General features: G+C 43.7%; 1 protein-coding gene across 16 annotated transcripts in view; it reads left to right on the top strand.

The window, feature by feature from the left end:
* Positions 1-23461, top strand: part of ZNF3 (zinc finger protein 3) — a 66770-nt gene that overhangs the window by 35791 nt on the left and 7518 nt on the right. For 2 of the 16 annotated variants that reach the window (XM_045460915.1, XM_045460920.1), the window contains exons 2-5: positions 2560-5493; positions 6472-6957; positions 7568-7757; positions 9623-10928. In XM_045460915.1, the coding sequence (XP_045316871.1) occupies positions 6571-6957; positions 7568-7757; positions 9623-10455 (1410 nt within the window). In that variant the 5' untranslated portion in view covers positions 2560-5493; positions 6472-6570 and the 3' untranslated portion in view covers positions 10456-10928. Of the gene's footprint in view, positions 1-2386; positions 2411-2559; positions 5539-6471; positions 6958-7567; positions 7758-9622; positions 10929-20617; positions 21072-22035; positions 22152-23461 lie in introns of those variants that run through there. The other 14 variants (XM_045460926.1, XM_045460929.1, XM_045460919.1 and 11 more) reach the window with 13 other exon arrangements.

A 23461-nucleotide genomic window follows, 5' to 3' on the forward strand; every position in this document is an offset into this window, starting at 1 on the left:
ATTTCATTAAGCCAATATTCTAATAATTGTTGAATGAGAGTCAGAAATTAATTATTGTTCCTAGAGACAAAGCAGGTACCTTTTAAAAAGAAATCATAAAAAGGCTTCATAACTTTTTAAACGTATCTAAGAATGGTCTGCTTCAACATCATAAGTATTAAAGTTAACAGCTGTGCTTCTCCCCCCCATATTTTTAATTTAAATGTTTTATTTTATTTATTTTTTTTTTTTAATTTTTTTTTTCAGCGTTTATTTATTTTTGGGACAGAGAGAGACAGAGCATGAACGGGGGAGGGGCAGAGAGAGAGGGAGACACAGAATTGGAAACAGGCTCCAGGCTCTGAGCCATCAGCCCAGAGCCTGACGCGGGGCTCGAACTCACGGACCGCGAGATCGTGACCTGGCTGAAGTCGGACGCTTAACCGACTGCGCCACCCAGGCGCCCCAAGGCTTCATAACTTTTTAAAAGTATCTAAGAATGGTCTGCTTCAACATCATAAGTATTAAAGTTAACAGCTGTGCTTCTCCCCCCCCCATATTTTTAATTTAAATGTTTTATTTTATTTTATTTTTTTTTTTTTTTAATTTTTTTTTTTTCAGCGTTTATTTATTTTTGGGACAGAGAGAGACAGAGCATGAACGGGGAAGGGGCAGAGAGAGAGGGAGACACAGAATCGGAAACAGGCTCCAGGCTCTGAGCCATCAGCCCAGAGCCTGACGCGGGGCTCGAACTCAGGGACCGTGAGATCGTGACCTGGCTGAAGTCGGACGCTTAACCGACTGCACCACCCAGGCGCCCCTGTTTTATTTTATTTTTAAGTAATCTCTATACCCATCATGGGGCTTGAACTCACAACCCTAAGATCAAGAGTCACATGCTGCACTGACTGAGCCCTTAAATGTTTTTAGAATAGTTTTAGATCTATAGAAAAGCTCAAAGATAGTACAGAATTCCCATATACCTTTTCTCCAGTTATTGTTAACCCCTTGCATTACTGGGTACATTTGTCACAACTAAGGAGCCAACACTGATATATTACTATTAATTAAGCTCCGCACTTTATTTGAAGGTCACTAGTTTTTCCCTAATGTCCTTTTTCTGTTCCAGGATCCCATCTAGGGTACCGCATTATATTAGCCTTCAAGTCTACTTAATGTCCTCTGGTCAGTGACAATTTCTCAGGCTTTCCTCGTTTTTAATGATCTTGACAGTTTTGAGAAGTACAGGTCAGGTGTTTTATAGAAAGTCCCTCAATCCAGATTTGGAGGAGGAAGGCCACAGAGGTGATGTGCCCTTGTCATCATTTTCAGGTGCACTTACCACTGGTGATGTTAACCTTGGTGATCCGACTGAGCTAGTGTTTGCCTGGTTTCTGCATGATAGTACTTCCCTTCAGCCCCTTTCTGTATTTTTCTCGCGGAAGCAAGTCCCTAAGTGCAGCCCACACTCAGGGGGTGAAGAGTTAAGTCTCCCTTCTTGACAGGAGTATCTACATACATAAAGTGGCATAATTCTGGGTGGGAGGTTTGTCTCTTCTCTGTTTATTCAGTCGCTTTTTTTTTTTTTTTTTTAACATTGTATGGATTCACAGATACTTATTTCACATTTCAGGTTATAATCCACTACTGTATTTTGTTGCTCAGATTGTTTTAGTTGTAGCTATTGAGAGCTTTTTTCCCCCCCAAGTTGGCTCCTGTGTCCTTTTAACATGCCCCATTGTTTTGTTTTTTAACTTTGTGTCACTATAGGATGCTCCAGGCTCATTTTGTATGCTCCCCAACCTAGAATCAGCTATTTTTCCATTTTCTAGTTCTTTTTATTGGAGAAACCAAGATCTGGGCTCTGGGTATGCTAATTGCAGGATGTCATTGCTTCTAAACCTTCACAGCAGACAGAACTAGGAAATCAATGTCTGCATACTAACTCGTGTACACACACTTACTAATTCTGTATTCACCTGTATCTGTAAACTAAGTATTAGTTGATGCTGCCATATTTTTTTAGCTTAAATTTGTACTGATAATTAAAAAAATTTTTTTAATGTTTATTTATTTTTAATGTTTATTTCTGAGACAGAGGGAGACAGAGCATGAGTGGGGGAGGGGCAGAGAGAGAGGGAGACACAGAATCAGGAGCAGGCTCCAGGCTCTGAGCTGTCAGCACAGAGCCCAACGCGGGGCTCGAACTCACGGACCGTGAGATCATGACCTGAGCCGAAGTTGGTAGCTCAACCGACTGAGCCACCCAGGCACCCCTGTTTATTTATTTTTGAGAGAGAGAGAGAGAGACAGTGCAAGCAGGGGAGGGACAGCGGGGGAGGGGGGTGGTGGGGAGATAAAGAATCTGAAGCAGGCTCCAGGCTCTGAGCTGTCAGCACAGAGCCCGACACAGGGCTCGAACTCATGAATGGTGAGATTATGACCTGAGCTGAAGTGAGACACTTAACTGACTAAGCCACCCAGGCACCCCTGTACTGATATTTTTTTAAGCCTGATTTTACAGCTTTTATTCCATGAGTACACCCAAAGATCCATATATCACATTCATTCTTCCCACAGATATTTGAGTACCTGCAAAATACCAGGTGTATTGTAGATGTTTGGAATATAGCAGTGAAGAAAACGGATGAAAGTCTCTGCCCTCAGGAATTGGTATTCAAGAAGGAAACAGGCGGTTTTAAAAAAAAAAAAAGGTAAAATATATAGTATATGTATGGAGGTAAGTGATGTGGAAGAGAGTAAATTAGCATAAGGAGTTCTGGGGTGAGCAAGAGTTGTGTGCAGTTTAAAATATGGGGTCAGGGATGGCTTGGCGAGAACATAGGCATATGGAGCCAGCCATATATAATCTGGAGGAAGCATTCGGCAGAGGGAACGCCATGCTCTGAGGGGGGAAGCTTGCCTCACATGTTCAAGGGACAATGTGGTTGGGGTCAATGAACAAGAGAGAAGTAGAAGATGAAGTCAGACGGGCAACAGAGCTGAGACCTCATGAGGCCTTGCTGGCCATTGTGATGACCTTGCCCTTTACTCTAGGAGACACTGCCTCGAAAGGCGTGAGCAGAAGAATGGTATGACCTGACTTGTATGTTAACAGGGTTGCTCTGGCTGCTTGTTGGCACTAGACCCAGGGGCAGGGGTGGAAGCACTTAGGAGGCTCTTGCAATACTCCAGGCAAGTAGGGGAGGGGCTGGGATGCAGTACTGGAGGTAGTGCGAATTGGTTGAACATTGGATCTTTTGGACGTAGAGCTCACAGGATTCGCTTATGAATTATATGTAGAATGAGAAGGAGTCTGGGATAACCAGGTTTTTTGTTCCAAGAAAACAGAATGATGGAGTCGCCATTAACCGTCAAGTAGGTAGTTGGTCACATGAGTCTAGAGTTCCAAAGAGAGCTCTGGGCTGGAGATTAATTGGTGGTTGGGAGTACGTGGATGGTAATTAGAGCCATGTGACTGGATGAATCTCTGGGGAGAATGAATGCAGCAGGGATGAAGTGGTCCAAGCGCCTATCCCTCCACTCATTTGAGGTCTTGCAAAGACACGGATTTGAGTTGTGGGCAGCATCCAAGGGAAACTTTTTCTTCTTAAGAATTTTTTTTTTGTTTTTAACATAATCTCCACATACAATGTGGGTCTCGAGCTCACAACCCCGAGGTCAAGAGTCGCATGCTCTACCGGCTGAGCCAACTAGGCACTCCACCTTTTTTTTCTTTAAATGTGACTATGTACCTGCTTTGCAGAGGTAGTTATGTGATCTGTGAGATTGGATATGCCATTCTGGGAACAGATCCACATGAATCTGATACAGGTCACTTCCTGTTGAATGCCACCTGTGCTAAGTAATTCCTCCCTTGTGCCTTGCTGAGTTTCCCAGGCTTGACCCCAGAAGCTGAGCAACCCAAACAGATTCCAGTGTCTTTCCTATTCTAGGTATGCACTTCTGTGAGTGGAGTGTGAAATTTTGTAACCAGTTATGAGAAGGTATTTCAGCACTGCAGAGATCTACTTTTAAGCATTTCAAATGAATGCTCCCAGCACTATTCCATCTGTTATTTTAAGGTCATTTTAGCCTTTTGCGCTAGTGCCTTTATTTAGGAAACTAGATGGTGTGCTTCTCTCCTGGCTGTTTTCAAGTTATTCTGAACTTGGGAGCCCCAGAAGTGTATTGGATGTGCAGAGCAGTGTGAGGGAGTACGTGCTGCTGATTTGGGTCCACCCTGTCAAGACACCTGTTGATATCTCCTAGGATGCTTCAGATTTGGGGTACAGTGGAGAGGAATCCCAAGTACCGGCATCCCTAGAAGTCTCAACTAATTAGTAGCTGATAATTATTGAAATTTTCATAAAAAGTTATATATTGAGGTTCTAGTCGTAGGATCCCATTTTATATTTTTTAGAATTACTAGAATTAAAAATAAAAAATAAAATTATCAGAATTGGTCACAAAAATCAGTGGAGAGCAGTCATAGAAAATGTATGTTTTTAATGTGTGTTTATTAAATGTGTGAAAGTAATACTTAAGTAACATACTAGGGACACCTGGCTGACTTAGCTGGAGCGTGCAACTTGATCTCAGGGTTATGAGTTCGAGCCCCACGTTGGGGGTAGGGATTAGTAAAATAAAAAACTTAAAAAAACAAAAGCTGTTAACATAGATGTGCATTCGTTGGGGGCATTCTGCATGGTCTGTGATTGCTTTTTTGTTTGTTTGTTTGTTTGTTTGGAAGTCCATGAAGTTGTTGGATTAGTAGTAAAACCAATTTGGTTTGTCCTTAAAGATTTTCTGATATAAAAGTAATAATACCCATTGTAGAAAATTTAGAAAATGAAAAAAAGAATTTAAAAAATTGAATTCATCTATAACCCAGCAATATCACTGTTTGTGTTTTATCCTTTTTCCTTTGTCGTGATTATGGGGATGTATGTGAGACTTGCCACTTAGAGTGACATCAGGCCAGAGGTGGATGTGCATGTCAGCCATCAGCATACTCAAGTTTTTATTTTCGTTTTTATTTTTTTCATACCGAAGTTTTCAAATGCCTTAGATTTAGGTTATCTTTGACGCCTCTATTTTCTCATCTTCTGCAAGCTATTTGTACATCCTTTTTATGGTCTCTATCCTTGTTACCATTATCATTTCATGTAACGAAAACCTGTGTAGATTTTTATCCGTTTGGCTCTTCACTGAGACTGCTGGAGTTGTCCTGCTCTCAGTTGTCCAAACCCAGAATGGGACGTCTACGTGACCTGACAGATGCTGCCTAAAGTTTGGAAACATGCTTAGGAAAGCCAGTCACAAGCATGTAAGGTTAATTCATGCGGGTTTCTTTCAGAGTATACTTCATGAATGCCACTAATTGTATAGTCTGATTCTGTTGTCTGTTTACTCCTATACTTTCCATCTCCCCCACAGACTTGAAAGCCCTGTGGGGGTGAGAGCACATCTGTCTTACTCATCACTGCAGTCCCAGCTCAAAGCCCGTGGCCGGTATTCAAGTCAATGTTGAGTGAAGGGACTTCATTTTTTGGGCAAGTGAGGGAAAAAGAAGTAGTTATATTTACTACAGATGTTTTTGGTGTTCTAATGTATCGACTGACAGATAATTAGAATAATTAGTATTTAAAAGAAAAATACTTTAAGCATTTTTTTGTATCATTTGCTATGACTTAATTTTTACCTATTCTCAACAATACATATCTCATCAAAATAAATACCTCTGTAAGAATATAGGTTACTTTTAGTTTAATTTGTCATTCACTTGTCTTTTTTAAGTAGGCTCCACGCCCAACATGGGGCCGGAAGTCATGACCCTGAGACCAAGAGTCACATGCTCCACCGGCTGAGCCAGCTAGGTACCCTTGACTAACAAATTTTTAATGTTGAATCTCAAAGTCTTGGATTTAGACAGGCTGCAGTTAGCCTGTAGGTATCCTGTTGAAATCTCAGGAGTTGTAAGATTCTGAAACAGGTTTTAGAGCAAAGTTAATTTAAATTTAATTTTAGGGGTCCCTGAGTGGCTCAGTTGGTTGAGCATCCCACTGTTGATCTCAGCTGAGCTAACACATGATCCCAGTGTTGTGGGATCCAGCCCCACATTGGGCTCCCCACTGAGCATGGAGCCTGCTTGAGATTCTCTCTCCCTCTGTTCCTCTCCCCACTGTGTTCAGTCTCTCTCTCTCTCTCTCTCTCAAATTAAAAAAAAATTATGTACAAATTAAAATTCTAAAAAATAATAAATTCAATTTTAAAATTATGCCATAGTGTACTTTTTATCAGAGTGGAGACAGTAAAATTGAAGTAGGATATCCTGAGCTGACTCTTGAATGATTTTGGACAATTATTTTTATGTGATAGTTCTGTGGTGGCCATAATTTCCACAATTTGTTGTGCTGACAGTGTGGCTGTAAAGACCTAAAAAGCATCCTTTTTTTCTTTTTGTAATTTATGGTAACCATATTTTCTCAGGTTTAACGTGTAGCCCTAAAGATCCAGAAACCCAAAGGAACCACTATTCCTGCTCCACATAGTCCCATCCGTAGTGAGGCTGTTTCTGGAATCTGTGTGATGACCAAGGTTTTAGGCATGGCTGCAGTTCGGGTTCCTCGGCCTCCACGGGAGAGGGGGCCTGTGGTGGTTAAAGATGAGGAAGAGGAAGGGAAGTGCCTTCCTAGCCTGGAGGTGTTCCGCCAGCGCTTCCGGCAGTTTGGGTACCATGACACACCTGGCCCCCGGGAGGCCCTGAGCCAGCTCCGGGTGCTCTGCTGTGAGTGGCTGAGGCCCGAGATCCACACCAAGGAGCAGATCCTGGAGCTGCTGGTGCTGGAGCAGTTCCTGAGCATCCTGCCCCAGGAGCTCCAGGCCTGGGTGCAGGAGCACTGCCCGGAGAGCGCTGAAGAGGCCGTCACTCTCCTAGAAGATCTGGAGCGAGAACTGGACGAGCCAGGGCAGCAGGTAGGCTGGGGAGACCTTTCCTGCTATGAGATTGAGAGCATAGCATTCGGGGCAGGCTGGGTTTGTCCATCCAATGAGAGTAGCTGAATGGAAGTTTCTGCTGACTTACACTGTGTTTCCTCCTGTATTTCGTCTACCGTCCAGTATTGATCTTTAGCTACGGGAGTTGAATGAGATGGATGGGTTTCCTTTTTTTTCCCTTAGAGGTTGTACATTAGCTCTCCTGGTGTTCTTTCATTCTGCAGTTGACCCTTGAACCACACAGAGGTTAGGGGTGTCAGCCCCGCCTCCCCAGGACATGTGCATTTGAGGATCCCAATATAACTTTGGATTCCCCTGAAACTTCTAAATAGTCTACTGTTGACCAGAAACCTTACCAATAACATAAATAGTCAATTAACACTTACTTTGTATGTTATATGTATTCTATACTACATTCTTATAATAAAGTAAGCTAGAGAAAGGAAAGCCTTAAAATCATAAGAGACACATTTACTATATTGTATGTCTCAAAAAAGAGATGCGTGTTTAAGTGGACCTGGGTAGTTCAGACCCATTGTAGTTCCAAGGTGAGCTGTGCATAAACTCCATCATTCCTCATCGTCTCTAGGCCTCACCGCCTCCAAATGAGCAGAAACAGATGTGGGAGAAGAGGTCCTCTTCAGGAACGGCAAAGTTTCCAAGCAGTGTGCAGCCCCAGTCTGTGGAGACCAGTCACAGATGCGAAGCTTGGGAGCCCTTGTACATTCAGGAGACTGGGGAAGAGCAGGATTTCACTCCAGAGCTGAAACAGAGTCAAGGTAGGGGCTGTCTGTCATGCAACCTGCTTGGTGTCCCGGGCCTTTGTGGTGAAAGAAATAGAATAATTCTAATTCCCGGTTGCAAGGCAGTGCCCTAGACTGACTTGCCTGGTCTGGTTGCGGAGGCAGAATGAGTGCCTGAGTGCCTTTCATCCCTAGGTGCATCTCAGCCAGAGTCCTAGCAAGGGAACATGACATCCTCTTCTCTTGAAAGGGTGGGTTGAAGTGAGTTTAAAAAAGGGACTGTTCGGGGCCCCTAGGTGGCTCAGTCCGTCCCCCACTCTTGATTTTAGCTCAGGTCATGATTTCATGATTCATGGGATCAGGCCCCACGTTGGACTCTATGGTGGTAGTGAGGAGCCTGCTTGGGATTCTCTCTCTCTGCCTCTCCCCAGTAGTGCTTTCTCTCCCCCTCTCCCTCCCTCTCTCTCTCTCTCTCTTTCAAAATAAATAAACATTTTAAAAATGTAAAAAAGGAGACTGTTCACAGAGGTGTGACAGGTTGAATGAACCAGTAAGAGATGATGCTTGTTTATTTGTTAATATTGTTAATAATTGGGTGAACCTGTTAACATCAGCATTGGATTATGCAGAAATGGTCCCTGGTAAATTCTTTTCAGCTTCCAGTTCATAAGGCTATTTAAAATTTTTAGCTTAGAGGCACGTGGGCGGCTCATTTGGTTAAGCATCTGACTCTTGATTTCAGCTCAGGTCATGGTCTCACACTTCATGAGATCGAGCCCTGCATCAGGCTCTGTGCTAACAGCATGGAGCTTGCTTGGGATTCTTTCCCTCTCTCTCTCTCTGCCTCTCTCTCAAAATAAGTAAATAAACTTAAAAAAATTTTTTTTAGCTTATGTATTAAGTTACTTATTTCCCACACATAGTACATGGCAACTTTAGGGAAAATCTGTACATGTAGCCAAGTGTGACTGCTCATCACAGAGAATGAAAGGGACTTTTATCTACTGCTGCTGGGGTCCCCAGCAGACAGGAAGTAGGGGGTGAACGTGGAAGGAAATAGATGGGTTGAGTGGAGAGAGAGAGCCAGGGACCAGGGAAGGGGCTGAGAGGAAAGTCCCTTGTTGATTGAGGCTCTTGTACTCACGGAGGGCTGACAGTTCTCAGAGGGAGCCCGTGGTTCAGTGTGGATTTCTCTTAGTCCCCTTTTCCATGTATGTGGACAGATTAGACGGACTTGTAAGTGTTGCTGCCTAGTGCAGTGCTCTAAAGAAGATATATTGCTTCAATATAATTTCAGGAGTATTAACTTTAGAACTAAAAGAATTGTAAGACATAGCCACTGTAGGTTACATGATGAGAGTCAAACTCTAATGGGAGGTTAGCACTTTCATTTAAATGAGTAATGATCTGGGACTAGAATGATCGAATATGGACCGAATGTCCTCTTTTGTTGCTTTTCCACTTCTGTGAGAAGGTGAGTTTGCCACTAGCCTGGTCTCCTTTATTACCCTTTTTATTTTCCTTAATCAACTTCAAAACCATTCAGTAATACTTCTTACTTGTTTCTTTCTGCCTGGGCATCACCATCTCCTTTGTTGCTGTCCCAGCAGCCTGGTTTTGCCTTACTGCCCTCTTTATGTGAAGGTCTTCTCCTGGCAGAGAAGGCTGTGTACTCGTTATATCCTAACAACTACTAGTCGTGGCCTTGTGTGAAAGCCTGGTACTGTATACTAGATCTGATGGTGACTTTGTGTATCTGTGACACTGTGACCTCTCACAGAGCGATACTTGGTCACCCTTTAAAACCCATCCACATCATCTGACATTTCAGTTTCTCCTTTAACAGTTGCTTCTCAGAACACAACACAACTGACATGTTCTTTTTCTACTTATTGTTTCAGATCATAAATCGAACACCCAGAATGAGGAATCAACAGAGAAGCAGAAAAGTTCTGAGGAATCTCAAGAATTCAAAAGGGATATTATTCCTGTGATTATTACCAGTAAATGTGAGTCCAGGTTAGAAAGGCAGTGGGTAAACCTTGAAAAGGAAAGAGGAACAAAAACTCCTCTCCTAGACAAAGGTTCTAAGAAAGGCAGAGAATTGATTCCCGCTAAACCTACCCCAGGAGAGAGGCGTTACATTTGTGCCGAGTGTGGAAAGGCCTTTAGTAATAGCTCAAATCTTACTAAACACCGGAGAACACACACTGGGGAGAAACCATATGTGTGCACCAAATGTGGGAAAGCTTTCAGCCACAGTTCAAACCTCACCCTTCATTACAGAACACACTTGGTGGACCGGCCCTATGACTGTAAGTGTGGGAAAGCCTTTGGTCAGAGCTCAGACCTCCTTAAACATCAGCGAATGCACACTGAAGAGGCACCATATCAGTGTAAAGATTGTGGGAAAGCTTTCAGTGGTAAAGGCAGCCTCATTCGACACTACCGGATACACACTGGGGAGAAACCTTACCAGTGTAACGAGTGCGGGAAGAGCTTTAGTCAGCACGCGGGTCTTAGTTCACACCAGAGACTCCACACTGGAGAGAAGCCATATAAATGTAAGGAGTGTGGGAAAGCCTTTAACCACAGCTCAAATTTTAATAAACATCATAGAATCCATACTGGGGAGAAGCCCTATTGGTGTAATCATTGTGGAAAAACCTTCTGTAGTAAGTCCAATCTTTCCAAACATCAGAGGGTCCACACTGGAGAGGGAGAAGTGCTTTAAGTGTTGAGCATGCTCTCTGAGTGGTTTTTGATTTTTCAAGTTTTAGCATACGGATCCTAGGGAGAAGCCTAGTAATTGCGCTATAAACTCTAGTGGTAGATTTTGTTTCACTTAATGTCAAGGGTGCCTGAGGAATGAGTGCTTGGGTGTTGGCACAGTGGGAAGGAGGTCCTGGAGGGCATCAGGGTACTCACTGCCCACTGGCCAGCTCGCTGGGACGGGGTCCCCCACCACACTTTGGGTCTCCTGAACCAGGCCGGCATTGCCTTTTGTATAGTTAAACTGAGTATATCCAATATAATTAAGGAAGAAACACTGAAACTGTTTAACTGTTTTAACATATATTCAAAAAGTATGATTTGTAAAGAATTGAGCCACCTGAGCACAATTTAATCTGATTTGGAATAAACTTGTAACATCTTGTAATGCCTCAGGACTGTTCAAATAAATGGTATGTCGGTTATTGAACACTATTCTAGAGAGAGGAAACTGTTCCTGCCTGGTTGTAGCTCTTGGAAAATTTGGATTTGAGGTCATTAGAACTTTCAGTGCTTGTGAAGGTGCGTATTGGGAAGTCAGGGTAGAGCAGCTAGAGTACCTGCATCTTGGGCTGTGTTGCGCTTAATTTTTTTTCTGCACACTGGACACGTTTTTTCATCATTGGAAACATTCATCAGCCTCGTGTGCATCTTGATTGTGTATGTATATTCTGCCTCTACCGAAGTCTGAAAATCTGACTCTGAAACTTCCTTCTAAACTCTGCAAGTCAATAATGTACAACAGGATTCCTTCTAGCCCATAGTGTCTGTTCCCTGACTGTCGTCACGTGAGATTTTTGCACAGTCTCCAAGCACAAAGAAGCTACTCTCTTACAGCAGAGGGGAAGGGAGATGTGTCTGTTAGGCTGGAGGGTTCTGGGGAATTTGGGGTTTGAGGTCCTCAGACACAACTACCCAGATGTCCCATGCATCAGGATCTGAATCTTTCCCAATCAGGGCCCAGAATTTTGGCATAAATGACTTGGCAAGGTTTTGCATTTAGCTTTCTTTGCAGTTCTGACCCCCTCGCAATAAACCGTGTGCCTGGTTTTCAGGCCAGTCTGCTCTCGCTGCAGATGGGATCACTGATCCCTCCCATGGGTGACTTTGGCTTCCACAACATGCCCTGAAGTGATAGTTGGCTGAACTAAGCCTATAATTTTCTTTCTTCAAAGCTTGAGAAACTCCGCGGTCCTAATAATTGCCACTATCCCACTAATGTTCAAGTTCTGGGACTATTCCAGAAGCTAATGCTTCCCCTTCTACCTGTACCTCATCTCTTGCTAGAACTAGTGAGAATCTCAGTAATTCCATGGTATAGCATGCCAGGGTTATCACTACTGCACTCGTTACCAGGCTCCTCTTACTAACCATCTGACCAGTGAGTGACCTGTCCCAAAGTCTCATCCTGATGGCTCGGTTTCTAGGGCCACTTCCAGCACTGACTGTTAACAGTTTGGATTTCCCTAAAACAGTCTGATACAAGGACTTGAAGGCCTAGAGTTTATTTAGGGAGGTGATTCAAGAAAGCCACGTGTGAGGGAGCAGGAAGGGAAGGGGGGAGAAAAGCCAATAATGGGCTTCTGTAGGGAACTACAGCTCAAATCTACTGAACAGAACAAGCTAACAAATGGGAGAAACTGGGAATACGGGAGCTCTGCTCGAGTCTCAGTGCCCACCTGTGGTTAGGTGGAGTGCCTGCTTGGCTCTAGGAGAGTGGTTGAATCCTGGTGGGCCAGGAAGAACACTGCCCCCAGGGGGCTTTGAGACTGTCATGGTCTGAAGATGCTTGTGAGCATGCCGCCCCCCATATCACACAGATAAACTTATAGGACTTACATTTGGATTCTAGATAAATAACATTTGGGGCATACTTCTACTAAAAAATGTATTCAGTGTGTATCTGAAATTCAAATTTCCCCGGGCATCCTGCATCTTACCTGGCAGTCTTACCCCCGGCATTTGTGGGCAGCAGTCCTTCCAACCCTTTGTCTCCCCAAACACGGTGATCTGATGAATCGAGGGGACTCAGTTACACCAATAGAATGTATATATGCTGATGAGGTGACAGCTTTGTGCCTCCCAGGAAACACGTTGTGACTTTATCCATTCTTCTAGAATAATCTCTTAAGGGCTAGCCTGGAATCAGGGCAGCAGGTCTTGCAGCCCTTCTCTTTGGTGGAGACTGTCCACTACTAGGAGAGAGAAGGGTGATACCTATCTTGAGATAGGAAGTAACACAGTGGTCTCCACATTTCTATGTAATGGTTTAATTTCACCCCAGCTAGGGGCGCCTGGGTGGCGCAGTCGGTTAAGCGTCCGACTTCAGCCAGGTCACGATCTCGCGGTCCGTGAGTTCGAGCCCCGCATCGGGCTCTGGGCTGATGGCTCAGAGCCTGGAGCCTGTTTCCGATTCTGTGTCTCCCTCTCTCTCTGCCCCTCCCCCGTTCATGCTCTGTCTCTCTCTGTCCCAAAAATAAATAAACGTTGAAAAAAAAACATTAATTTCACCCCAGCTAGTCTACCTACAGTGACTTAAATTTTTTTTTTTTTAAACATTTATTTAGTTTTGAGAGAGAGACAGAATGTGAGCAGGGGAGGAGCAGAGAGAAAGAGAGAGAGGGACACAGATCTGAAGCAGGCTCCAGGTTCTGAGCTGTCAGCACAGAGCCTGATGCAGGGCTCGAACTCACGAACCATGAGATCATGACCTGAGCTGAAGTCGGACACTCAACAGACTGAGCCACCGAGGCGCCCCTACCTATAGTGACTTAAAATACAGTTCAAGTATATGATACAAAGGGCACCTGGGTGGCTGGCACAGTTGGTTAAACGTCAGGTCATGATCTTACGGTTCATTAATTCAAACCCTGCATCGGTCTCTGTGCTGACAGCTCAGAGCCTGGAGCCTGCTTCAGATTCTGTGTCTCCCCCTGTCTGCCCCTCCCCCACTCACGCTCTATTGCTCTCTTAAAAATAAACATTAAAAAAAATTAATAAAGTGTATGATACAAAAACATGATTTTAGATGAATAAGCCAATTTTGACTCTAATACTACATTTGTGATATCAGCCAATACACACATTTCAATCATTTTTTCCAACTTTTTAAAGTTGTAAAATACACAAAATTTACCATGTTATATACCTTAAATATATAACTTATTAAAGGTATATATATATTTTGGGGCGCCTGGGTGGCGCAGTCGGTTAAGCGTCCGACTTCAGCCAGGTCACGATCTCGCGGTCCGTGAGTTCGAGCCCCGCGTCGGGCTCTGGGCTGATGGCTCAGAGCCTGGAGCCTGTTTCCGATTCTGTGTCTCCCTCTCTCTCTGCCCCTCCCCCGTTCATGCTCTGTCTCTCTCTGTCCCAAAAATAAATAAACGTTGAAAAAAAAAAAAAAAGGTATATATATATTTAAACTTTAAATTTATACCAAGCTAATAGAAAATATCTCATTTTAATTTTTAAAATGTGTGATGGTGAACATGTGTTTTTCTTATCTTTATTGGCCAGTTGCTTTTCTTTTTGTGAAATGTCTCCTTGTATTCTTTGTCTTGTTTCTGTTGAGTTGTTCGTCTTTGTCTTCTTGATTTATGAAAGCTCTTTATATATTAAAAACCTTAGGACCTTTTCTGTCATGTGTTAGAATATTTCTAAAAATTTTTTTTTGATAGCAAGTGCGAGCAGGGGAGGGGCAGAGAGAAAGGGAGAGAGAGAATCTCAATCAGGCTCCACACCCAGCACAGAGCCTGACACAGGGCTTGGTCCCATGACCATGAGATCATGACATGAGTCAAAATCAAGAGTCAGAAGCTTAATCGACTGAGCCACCCACGTGCCCCTCAAATTTTTTATATGTACTTTTCATAGTATTTTCCCAGTACTTTATTTTTAATGGCATTTATTTAAATAATAACAAATTAGGGGCTCCTGAGTGGCTCAGTCGGTTAAGCATCCAACTCTTGATTTCCACTCAGGTCGTGATCTCGAGATGAGCGGGATCGAGCCCCAGGGGCTCTGCGCTGATAGGGGGGAGCCTGCTTGAGTTTCTCTCTTTGTCCCTCTCTCTCTGCCCCTCCCCTGCTCACCGTGCTTGTGTGTACAGGTGCCTGCACTCTGAAACTTTTTTTTTTTTTTTCAACGTTTATTTATTTCTGGGACAGAGAGAGACAGAGCATGAACGGGGGAGGGGCAGAGAGAGAGGGAGACACAGAATCGAAACCGGCTCCAGGCTCTGAGCCATCAGCCCAGAGCCTGACGCGGGGCTCGAACTCACAGACCGCGAGATCGTGACCTGGCTGAAGTCGGACGCTTAACCGGCTGCGCCACCCAGGCACCCCTCTGAAACATTTTTAAAGAATGAAGATGGTATTCCAATAAAAGGTAAAGGAAGGAGTATAGTTGTGGAATTAAGAATTTAAGTAAAACTGGATTGGCAGTATGAATATTGACTCATTTCTTTACAATAAGAAAAATTTAATACCTATCTTTTTAAATTTCTGTCCATGAGCAACTACCCAGAAATAACGGGAACCCTGAGATGAATATTTTTCTTTTCCCTTAACCCTGCACCAGTGTTCCTTGGAGAAATAGCTAGTTTTGCAAAGAGAAAAATAAGGTGAGCCTGCCAATTTTGTTGTACCAAAAGCTTTCCTATTTAATGAGGTTATATTGAAATAACATAAGGATCAACCTAAAATGAGTTCACATTGGCCAAAATAGTGACAATTTGAGCATCAAAGAGAATATTGGCTGAGGTCGATTGTCATATATTTAGTCTAAAAAGCCAGAGTCTACAATGATTAACAAAAATAAAAAAGTTGGTGTCAAGTATTCTAAAAGAATGGCCATTGGAGGGGCACCTGGGTGGCTCAGTCAGTTGGTTATGTGTCTGACTTCACCTCAGGTCATGAACTCAAGGTCATAAGTTCAAGCCCCACGTCAGGCTCTGTGCTGACAGCCTGGAGCTTGCTTCGGATTCTGTGTGTCTTCTCTGCCCCTCCCTGACTCACCTTCTGTCTGTCTGTCTGTCTGTCTGTCTGTCTGTGTCTCTCAAAAATAAACAGTAAAACTAATAATAATAAAAGAATGGCCATTGGAATCTCTTCCAGAATGAGAAGTAGTTCTGTTGATTCTTGTTATTCAAACACATTGGTATTATGGACTACTTTACAGTATTGATGAGGATAGAAATTAATAATTTAAAATAATCGATGAGGAAGTATTTTCTGACTCAAAGGAAACAGCAAAAAGACTAAGTTTCAATCTTGAGTTAGGCAAAGCCATGCAAAATAGGCAAATACAAATTTAAGTCTTCTTAAGAACTTCATGGTTTTACTAACATGAAAGAATGGAAGATCCCATAAGGTCCCAAAGTCACTAAAGTTACATTTCTTAGGATCCTGTCAAATTAAAGAATTAGGGGAAAGAAGTGTACCTACTGATTCCCGCGGGAGCTGCAGAATTCTATTAACTCAAAGAAGAATGTGAACACATATATAACGAATTCAGGGAAGTGAGCTAAATATCACTCCCCTTGATTTCAACAAGTACTGTTTCAGTGGAGATAGGGTTGCCAGATTAAATGCAGGGTGACCTGTTAAATTTGAGTTTCAGGTGAGCAACAAATAACTTTTAATATAATAATAATAATGGCTCATGCAATATCTGGGGCATAGTTTATATATATTTGAGGGCATATTGGAAGGAAACAAAGAATTCCATAGATATTTACTTCCTTATTTGTTAGTTATTGCACAATTGTTGAACACCTGCTAAGTGTCAGGCAGTTCTAGATTTTGGAGGATTACCGTGCCAGATGAGACGGTCAGTGTCCCTGCTCTCAGAGACTCTGGTGAGGGCTGGAGGAGAGGGAATACTGATAATGAGAAGTAGACAGATACACAAAATAATTCCAGCCACTAATAGTGGAATATTTTTAAATAGATTAGAAATTGTATTTTCAAGTGTTTCCTGGGTGCATATTTAAGAGGCTTTATGGGGGACAGTTATTTTGTTATTGTTGATTGAAGTATACAAATAGCAAGTGCACAAACCTGAAGTATACACCCCATATATAGTGAGATAAAGTCTTTTATGTATATTCATGCCTCTGATTGCAGATGCAAAAGTTGACTGAAACAAAAAATTAAAATTGTATTCAAAATTCATAAAACTAAAGTATAGAAATTTAAACTCTTTTAGCCTCTGGTATAGATCTAATCACCAATTTATAGGAAATATAAGGGCCTGAAGAACATGTAATAGGACAATGCAGGGAGACAGGTGACTTCAGACAGTGGGAAACTGCAGGATAAATCATCCTTTTTATTAAAGGATCTTTTTATTAAGGAAGAAAAATAAGATGAAAAGAGAATTCATAGATTAAAAGAAACTTAAGATCCATATCATCTGATCTCAATATTGACCTTATTTGGATCACAATTCAAACAGAATTATAAAAAATTAAAAATTTTGAGGCAATGAGGGAAACTTGATCACTGGCTCCATATATAATATTTTAAAAGTTATTAAATATTTTAGATGTGGTAATGGTATCAGTTATTTTTCCAAGAGTCCTTATATAGGCAATTATAACGAAATATTTACAGATAAACATGTCTGGGGTTTGCTTCAAAATAATCAGGAGGAGCATGTGTGGGATTGCAGATGAAATAAGGTCAGTATTTTATTGATAACTGATTAACATAATTTGCTGCAAAAAATTAAATATAAACAAATTTAATTAATACTGGATTTTGTATGAATGCAAGGCTTTAAAATTTTGTCCTGGTTTGGGTTATCATTATAACTATTACTTCACAATTGAGAAAAATATAAACATATAACAAATCTGATCTATGATTAATAAACAAAAAGTTAGGTTTATTAGAATTTACCCCACTGAGATTGAGGGAACTGTGTTGCTTTTCTCAATAGATGGGCATTACCTACTACTAGAATAAAGTATTAAATCTATTCCTACTTTTGCTTTTTCTTTTTAAAATTTTCTTCCTTTTTAAAGCTTTTTTTTTTTTTTAAAGACCAGCATGGGGCTTGAACGCACAACTGCACAACCAGAGATCAAGAGTCGCATACTCTAGAGACTGAGCCAGCCAGGCACCACCCCCTACTTTTGCTTTTATAGACGTAAATATTGGGAAATCCTGCCCACATAGAGGAGATGAGTGGCAAAAGGAATATAGTTATAGCAGTGTTGATTTTACATGGCAAAATCACACTGTGATTTACAACAGAAATGGTTTTGTCCTCTCCTTTTACTGGAGGGAAGTTATGGGAAATAGGTTTAAAAATTCTCTATGCTTACACAAATGGGTTAAAAAGGCATAGGGTAGAAAGCCACCTTAACAGGACCAAAACATCCGAGAACAGCTAATGATATACAGGCCATAATGGAATCTTGAGTAATTTATGGTTCTCAGGATAGCATGCTCCATTTATCTTAGTCCTTAGAAAAGACAGATAACCAGATGCAGGGCCTGCAGGAAATGGCCATCTGTGTAGCACCGAGAGGTTATGTTTTGACCCTAACCTCTAACAACGTGTGTCCCTGAGATCCTTTATCTCTCACACACAAGTTAATGATTACTGTTTTACTTTCTGCACGACCATCACATATCTAAGCTTTCAAGATCCTAATAAATATGGAGAAAGGACCCTTACTCAAGGCTCTTGTCTCCCCATAGACATTAGCCTCTTTAATTCTGCGCCCGCTTTCTTGCTGGACAAGAGAACTCCAGACTCATAGTCTGAGACAGGAAATAATAGGAAACCACTTGAATCACAAAGGATTTGTTCACCTAATCCTTACTGGCAGCAGTATTTCAAGTGAATCCTTTTGCTTGGTACCCCAAAAGGTTGGTTTGACACCCCAGATCAATACATCACTGTAAGATTTGGGGGTAAAGAAGCCTAGCTGTCTTCTACCAGGAGGGAAGATGACTGTGAAGGAGGGCACCCTGGCCATAGGGATGTTTTCCAAGGGAGCAATTTTAAAGATGTACAGATAGAAAATGTAAGACTCTGGGGGCACCTGGGTGGCTCAGTCAGTTAAGCGTCCGACTTCGGCTCAGGTCATGATCTTGCGGTTCGTGAGTTCAAGCCCTGCATCAGGCTCTGTGCTGATGGCTCAGAGCCTGGAGCCTGTTTCAGATTCTGTGTCTCCCTCTCTCTCTGACCCTCCCCCGTTCATGCTCTGTCTCTCTCTGTCTCAAAAATAAATAAACGTTAAAAAAAAAAATGTATGACTCTGGAAATTGAATCTCTCAAAACTAGCTGTCTACACACACTCTCTGAGAATATTTGTGTTCTCCATCCCCCATCCCTACCTGCCAGGTTGCTCATATCCTTGTCTGAAGACTGGTATAGTCTGACACGAAACCCCCCAGTGAGGCCACTAGTGCATGCCCTCCTATTGACTTTTGGGAAGGCTTACCTTTTTACTCCATTTTTTCTCTTTGTTTTAGGTAAAAGCTTTACAAAATTCAGCTACTTTCTTTCCCACCTTGGTGGACTGCTTTGAGAGTCCCTTAGGTGATTCATGGCACTATAGAGATCATGGACTCAGAAGAATAATCATTAAGAGTGTGGCATTTGAGAACTAGCTGAGAATTACCCAAGTGGCTGGGCTCTGGGGCAAATGCCCACGTAAATTACAAATTGACTTCTGAGCCCCAGAGTAATAGAACTGATTGCATTGAAGGTGCTGGGAGTCTAAGAGCTGTTCCCCTTGGATTGGCATTAGGAGACCTTTTACAGAACAATCCCATTTTGAAGAGACTCCCTCTATTTCCACCCTTCCCTGTTCTGCTTGCCACTGCCTCCTTCCATAGCTCTTGAACTTCTTGTCCCTGAGGTTAGGAGTGGAAGAAAACAGAATGAAGAGATAAAAAAAAAACAAAAACAAAAACAAACAAACAAAAAAAAAAAACAGGGGTTGTGTGTGTTTGTTTTGGTGGGGGGTGTGGGTGGGTATTGAGTTTACTGAGTGGCTTGGATATGCCAAGTATTTGCTCAAAATCTCACTGTGGTCTAGAAGGTATGGGCCCCACCCTTCTCCGGCCACGCACAAGTTATATGCGTTACTAGTGCATTGTTTTGTCCTGCCTCCAGGCATTTGCCCTGGCTGTTCCCTCTGTTTGTTGCACCTCCCTTCCCCTCCAGGGCCTGCAACACTTCTGGAAAGTCTCCTTTCCCTAGCACTTATCATGTTTTCCTGGAATTGGTTATTTAAATTATGGCTCTTAGACTGCAAGTCAGTGGAGAGTAAGTTCTGTTGCAATCGCAGAGCTGATCATGGGCACCATAAATACTGGATGTAGTGAAAGCTGGGATCAAATGGGAGGCAGGGCTACAAGGGGAGTCAGGAGGGCCCTCGTTGAGCGGGATATCACAAGGTCTCGTTTTTGTAAGGATTTGATTCCGGACACTTACAGGGATCCTCCAGTGAGGGCATAAAAGTGAGGGAAACGGGAAGCCTCCCCCTCATTCCTTCAAGCATTTCACACATTTGGTACCTGCAGGGGGGCTTCGCCTGTTTTGTTTTCTTCGGATGCATCCATCGGTAACTTCCCCGACTTTTCTCTCCCATCAACTTGGGCAGGTTTTGTCTTTACGGTAACTGACGGGCTGCAATGGCTTCTTCAGATTTTAGTAACTTAAAGGGGGCATTTTTACATGAAACAAACACAAAACTTGGTTTTTGAAGCATAAACTTGGTTTATTTGGGAATTTCAAATAAAGGTGATTTTTTTTTTTTTCTATTGATGAATCCTTCGAAAGTCTTGCTTTTTCCAGCGGGTCGGCTCGGGACCCCGGTCGCTGGGGCAAGGTGCGCTCTCCCCTGCCTTCGGCAGCTCGTGGGGGACCCCGGCCGCCCCCGCCGCCTGCTCGGGGTCAGCGGCACCAGACCACGCGCTCAGAGGCCGAGGTACGCGGCTCTTCGCCTGGCCCAGCCAACAGGGGGCGCGGCGGCGGGCCGGAAAGCCAGGGCCGGTATGGGCGAGGGCGCCAAACCACCGAGAGGAGAACACCTCCCATGTTCCTAGAGAGAACAAGTGGGCGCGGAGGGGCCAAGGGGGATAGCGTGGGCGGTGAAAAGCGCCGACCCGGAAGCGAAACAGAGAGAACTTCCGTTCTTTGTTCTGTCCCGGTGTGTGGGTCTGTGACAGGGTCCGACACGGCCTGGTCCGTGTCCGGCTCCCCAGATCTCCCGTCCTTGCCCCCAGGGTGAGTCCGGCCGCCCGCGGGGCTCGCGGTGAGACGGAGACTGTGGTCGCCGGGGAAGGGGGTGGTGTCCGCGCCGCTGCGGCCCGCGGGGCCCCCAGGCCCGCCGGGAGCAGGGCGCCGGGACGCGCCGCTCCGTCCCCCGCAGCCGGTCCTGGACTCCGCTTTCCCCGGGGCTTCCTTCCTCCAAACGGGGCCCTGCCAGGACGGGAGGAAAGGGGCTCCGGTTCTGGTTTTGTGACTTTGCCCAGTTCGAGCACTTAAAAGTTCCAGTATGGCTGTAAACGGGTCCCTCTCTTTAGAACAGCTGATGACAGCGCCCCTAACTTGGTAACTCTCCCAGACGCTTTTATTTGTTGTTGACGCGGTTGTTCGCGCCAGCGGCAGGGGAAGTCTGTTTTTACTTAGACGGGTGTGAGGATCTGAGGAGTTCAACGAAGTATTCGCAGTTAGAACTTGGTCTGGAATGGGGCGAAGGAGCGGAGAGTGTGCAAACTCAGATCCCGGGAATAATCCTACGGGCGTTCAATAAATCGAGTCTCTTACGGGGAATGGTACAGCTGTGTCTGGCTCCCATTTTCAGCTGTGTTAGATCCCTGATTTGATCGGCTTTTGAAGTGGGATTGAACGCAGAAGGATGTTTACGTTCTGAATGGCATTTGTAGACTCCAGGGGAGGATAAGCAGGATGATGAACCTGAAATCTATGGAATAATGAGAGGAGCTAAAGGTATTTATCCCCAAGAAGAGAAGTTTGTAGAGAGTGGGCATCAGTGTGGTTTACAAGTGTTTGATCAACAGTTGCCTGGAAAGAAAAGATTCTATTCTTGAAGCTCCATAGGGTACTAGGCCTCTGTGAGGTGAAGGTCCAAGGGGATAGATTTTCAGCTCTAGCCGAAGACCTCTGATGGCTGAGCTGTGCAGCCATGAAACAGACTCCCTGCTGAATTTGAGAGTTTCTTGCATGTTAGCTGTCAGAATATTGGGAACTTGAGAAGGTCTTTTCTTTCTTTTCTTTCTTTCCTTTCTTTCATGGGGTTTGAACTCACAACCCTGAGATCAAGAGTTGCATGCTTTACTGACTGAGCCAGCCAGGCAGCCATTTCTTACACTGGGTGGAAGGTTGACCTGGAGAAATTTCAGTTGCCTTTCACCTCTCTAGGGGTGCAACCCAAGTACCAGTTGTAGTCTTAATTGTATTGATTAGTATATGTTCTCTCTCTGTCTTTTTTTTTTCCTTTGAGTAGAAATGAAGTTTGAATATTAAAAAAATTTTTTTTTCCTTCATCACACAGCAGCATTGGCATCAACTAAAGTTAGAATTCCCAGGAACTTGAACAGAGGCTTCCAAATTCCCGGTAATTGCCACTCTAGCAACTAACTCCAAAGAAGGAAGGAAAGATTCCAGCAGGTAAAGCTTTTCATGACTCGTTCTCACTGCCAGGTCATCTTTCTCGGTCCCCAGGAGCAGCTTCAGGGAGAGGTGTTGGCAGCAGAGCAAGGAAGGGCCCTGCCTGGACCTGACGCTGTGGGGGCACAATGGAGATTTTTCTTCCCATGAGAAACACTGTGTACTGATCCAGACACTGGGGACTTGTTCTCAACAATATGCCTTTGAGTTCCAGCTTTGGTTAACCCAGCTGTGAGGAGGGAGGCTTACTTTTTTTCCTCTGGAGTCAGAGCCTCTGATTTTCCTTTAAAGAGAGTTTGGACTAAGAGCTGATTTGTTGCAGGGGTCTGCTTATAAACAGTCCTGGAAATTGTAAAGTTGGTTGATAGGAACAAAAGATGGCTGGTTCTGAGACAGAGTTGAAGGGACCCAGCGAGGAGAGCTCTGGTGGCAGTAGGGTGTGTCACCTTGATTGCCCTTGGGCCTGGCCCGTGCCTCAGTCAGTGCCTTTCTCTGTGTAAAGACTTTGGTGGTGGGCATTCTGTACCTCCTTGGTGCCCAAAGACAAGAGTTCTGTGAGCTCTGAGTGACTCTCTGGGCCCCGCCCCTTTTTATGCCTTCTGTGAATGCAGCGGTCTATAACGAGGAAGCAGATACCGCTTACGTTCCTGTGTTTTTACTCCTTTCAGTAGTGCCTTGCAGCGTAGTACACTCAACGGTTGTTTGTTATACGAACAAATATGTAAAGAGGGAGGTAGATGAAATCCAGGTGTATTTTTTTCTCTTCTCTTGCCTAAGTGCAAGGAAGCTCTGGTAGCTGCTGCGCCTTTCCTGGGTCTGCTGGTTCTTGTCACAGCATTCAAGAGGGCAGTAGAAACTTCCACTTGAGATCCAAACCTCGGTCTAGATACTGATGTTTCATTTTATTCACTCGAGCCACAAAGAACAGATCTCTTTTGCTGGTCATAGCAACTGAGCAGTGGGACATCAGCAGGGAGTAATAAGTAAGCTTATGTTTCTTCACAAAGTATTGGTCCCTGCGTCAGGGATTTAGATTCTTCTCCAAGGAGATATATTAGGAGAAAGGGGAGATAGAAAGAAGGCTGGCTGCTGCCTTCTCGGTGATGGGGACCAGGCCTCCAGATCTGGTGTATACATACACCTGCTCCCTGTGATGACACTGCACGAGGACCACAGAAGGAGCCCCTGTCCCTCAGTGGCATCCTGCCTTTGGCTGAGACTGGAAGCAGACAACCATCTTAGGAGAGGAAGGATTTATCTTATTTAATTAATCTGAGCTGTTTGCCCTAGTTCTGGGCATCAGGTGTTAT

Source organism: Leopardus geoffroyi, chromosome E3, assembly GCF_018350155.1.
Source record: "Leopardus geoffroyi isolate Oge1 chromosome E3, O.geoffroyi_Oge1_pat1.0, whole genome shotgun sequence".
Lineage (NCBI taxonomy): Eukaryota > Metazoa > Chordata > Mammalia > Carnivora > Felidae > Leopardus > Leopardus geoffroyi.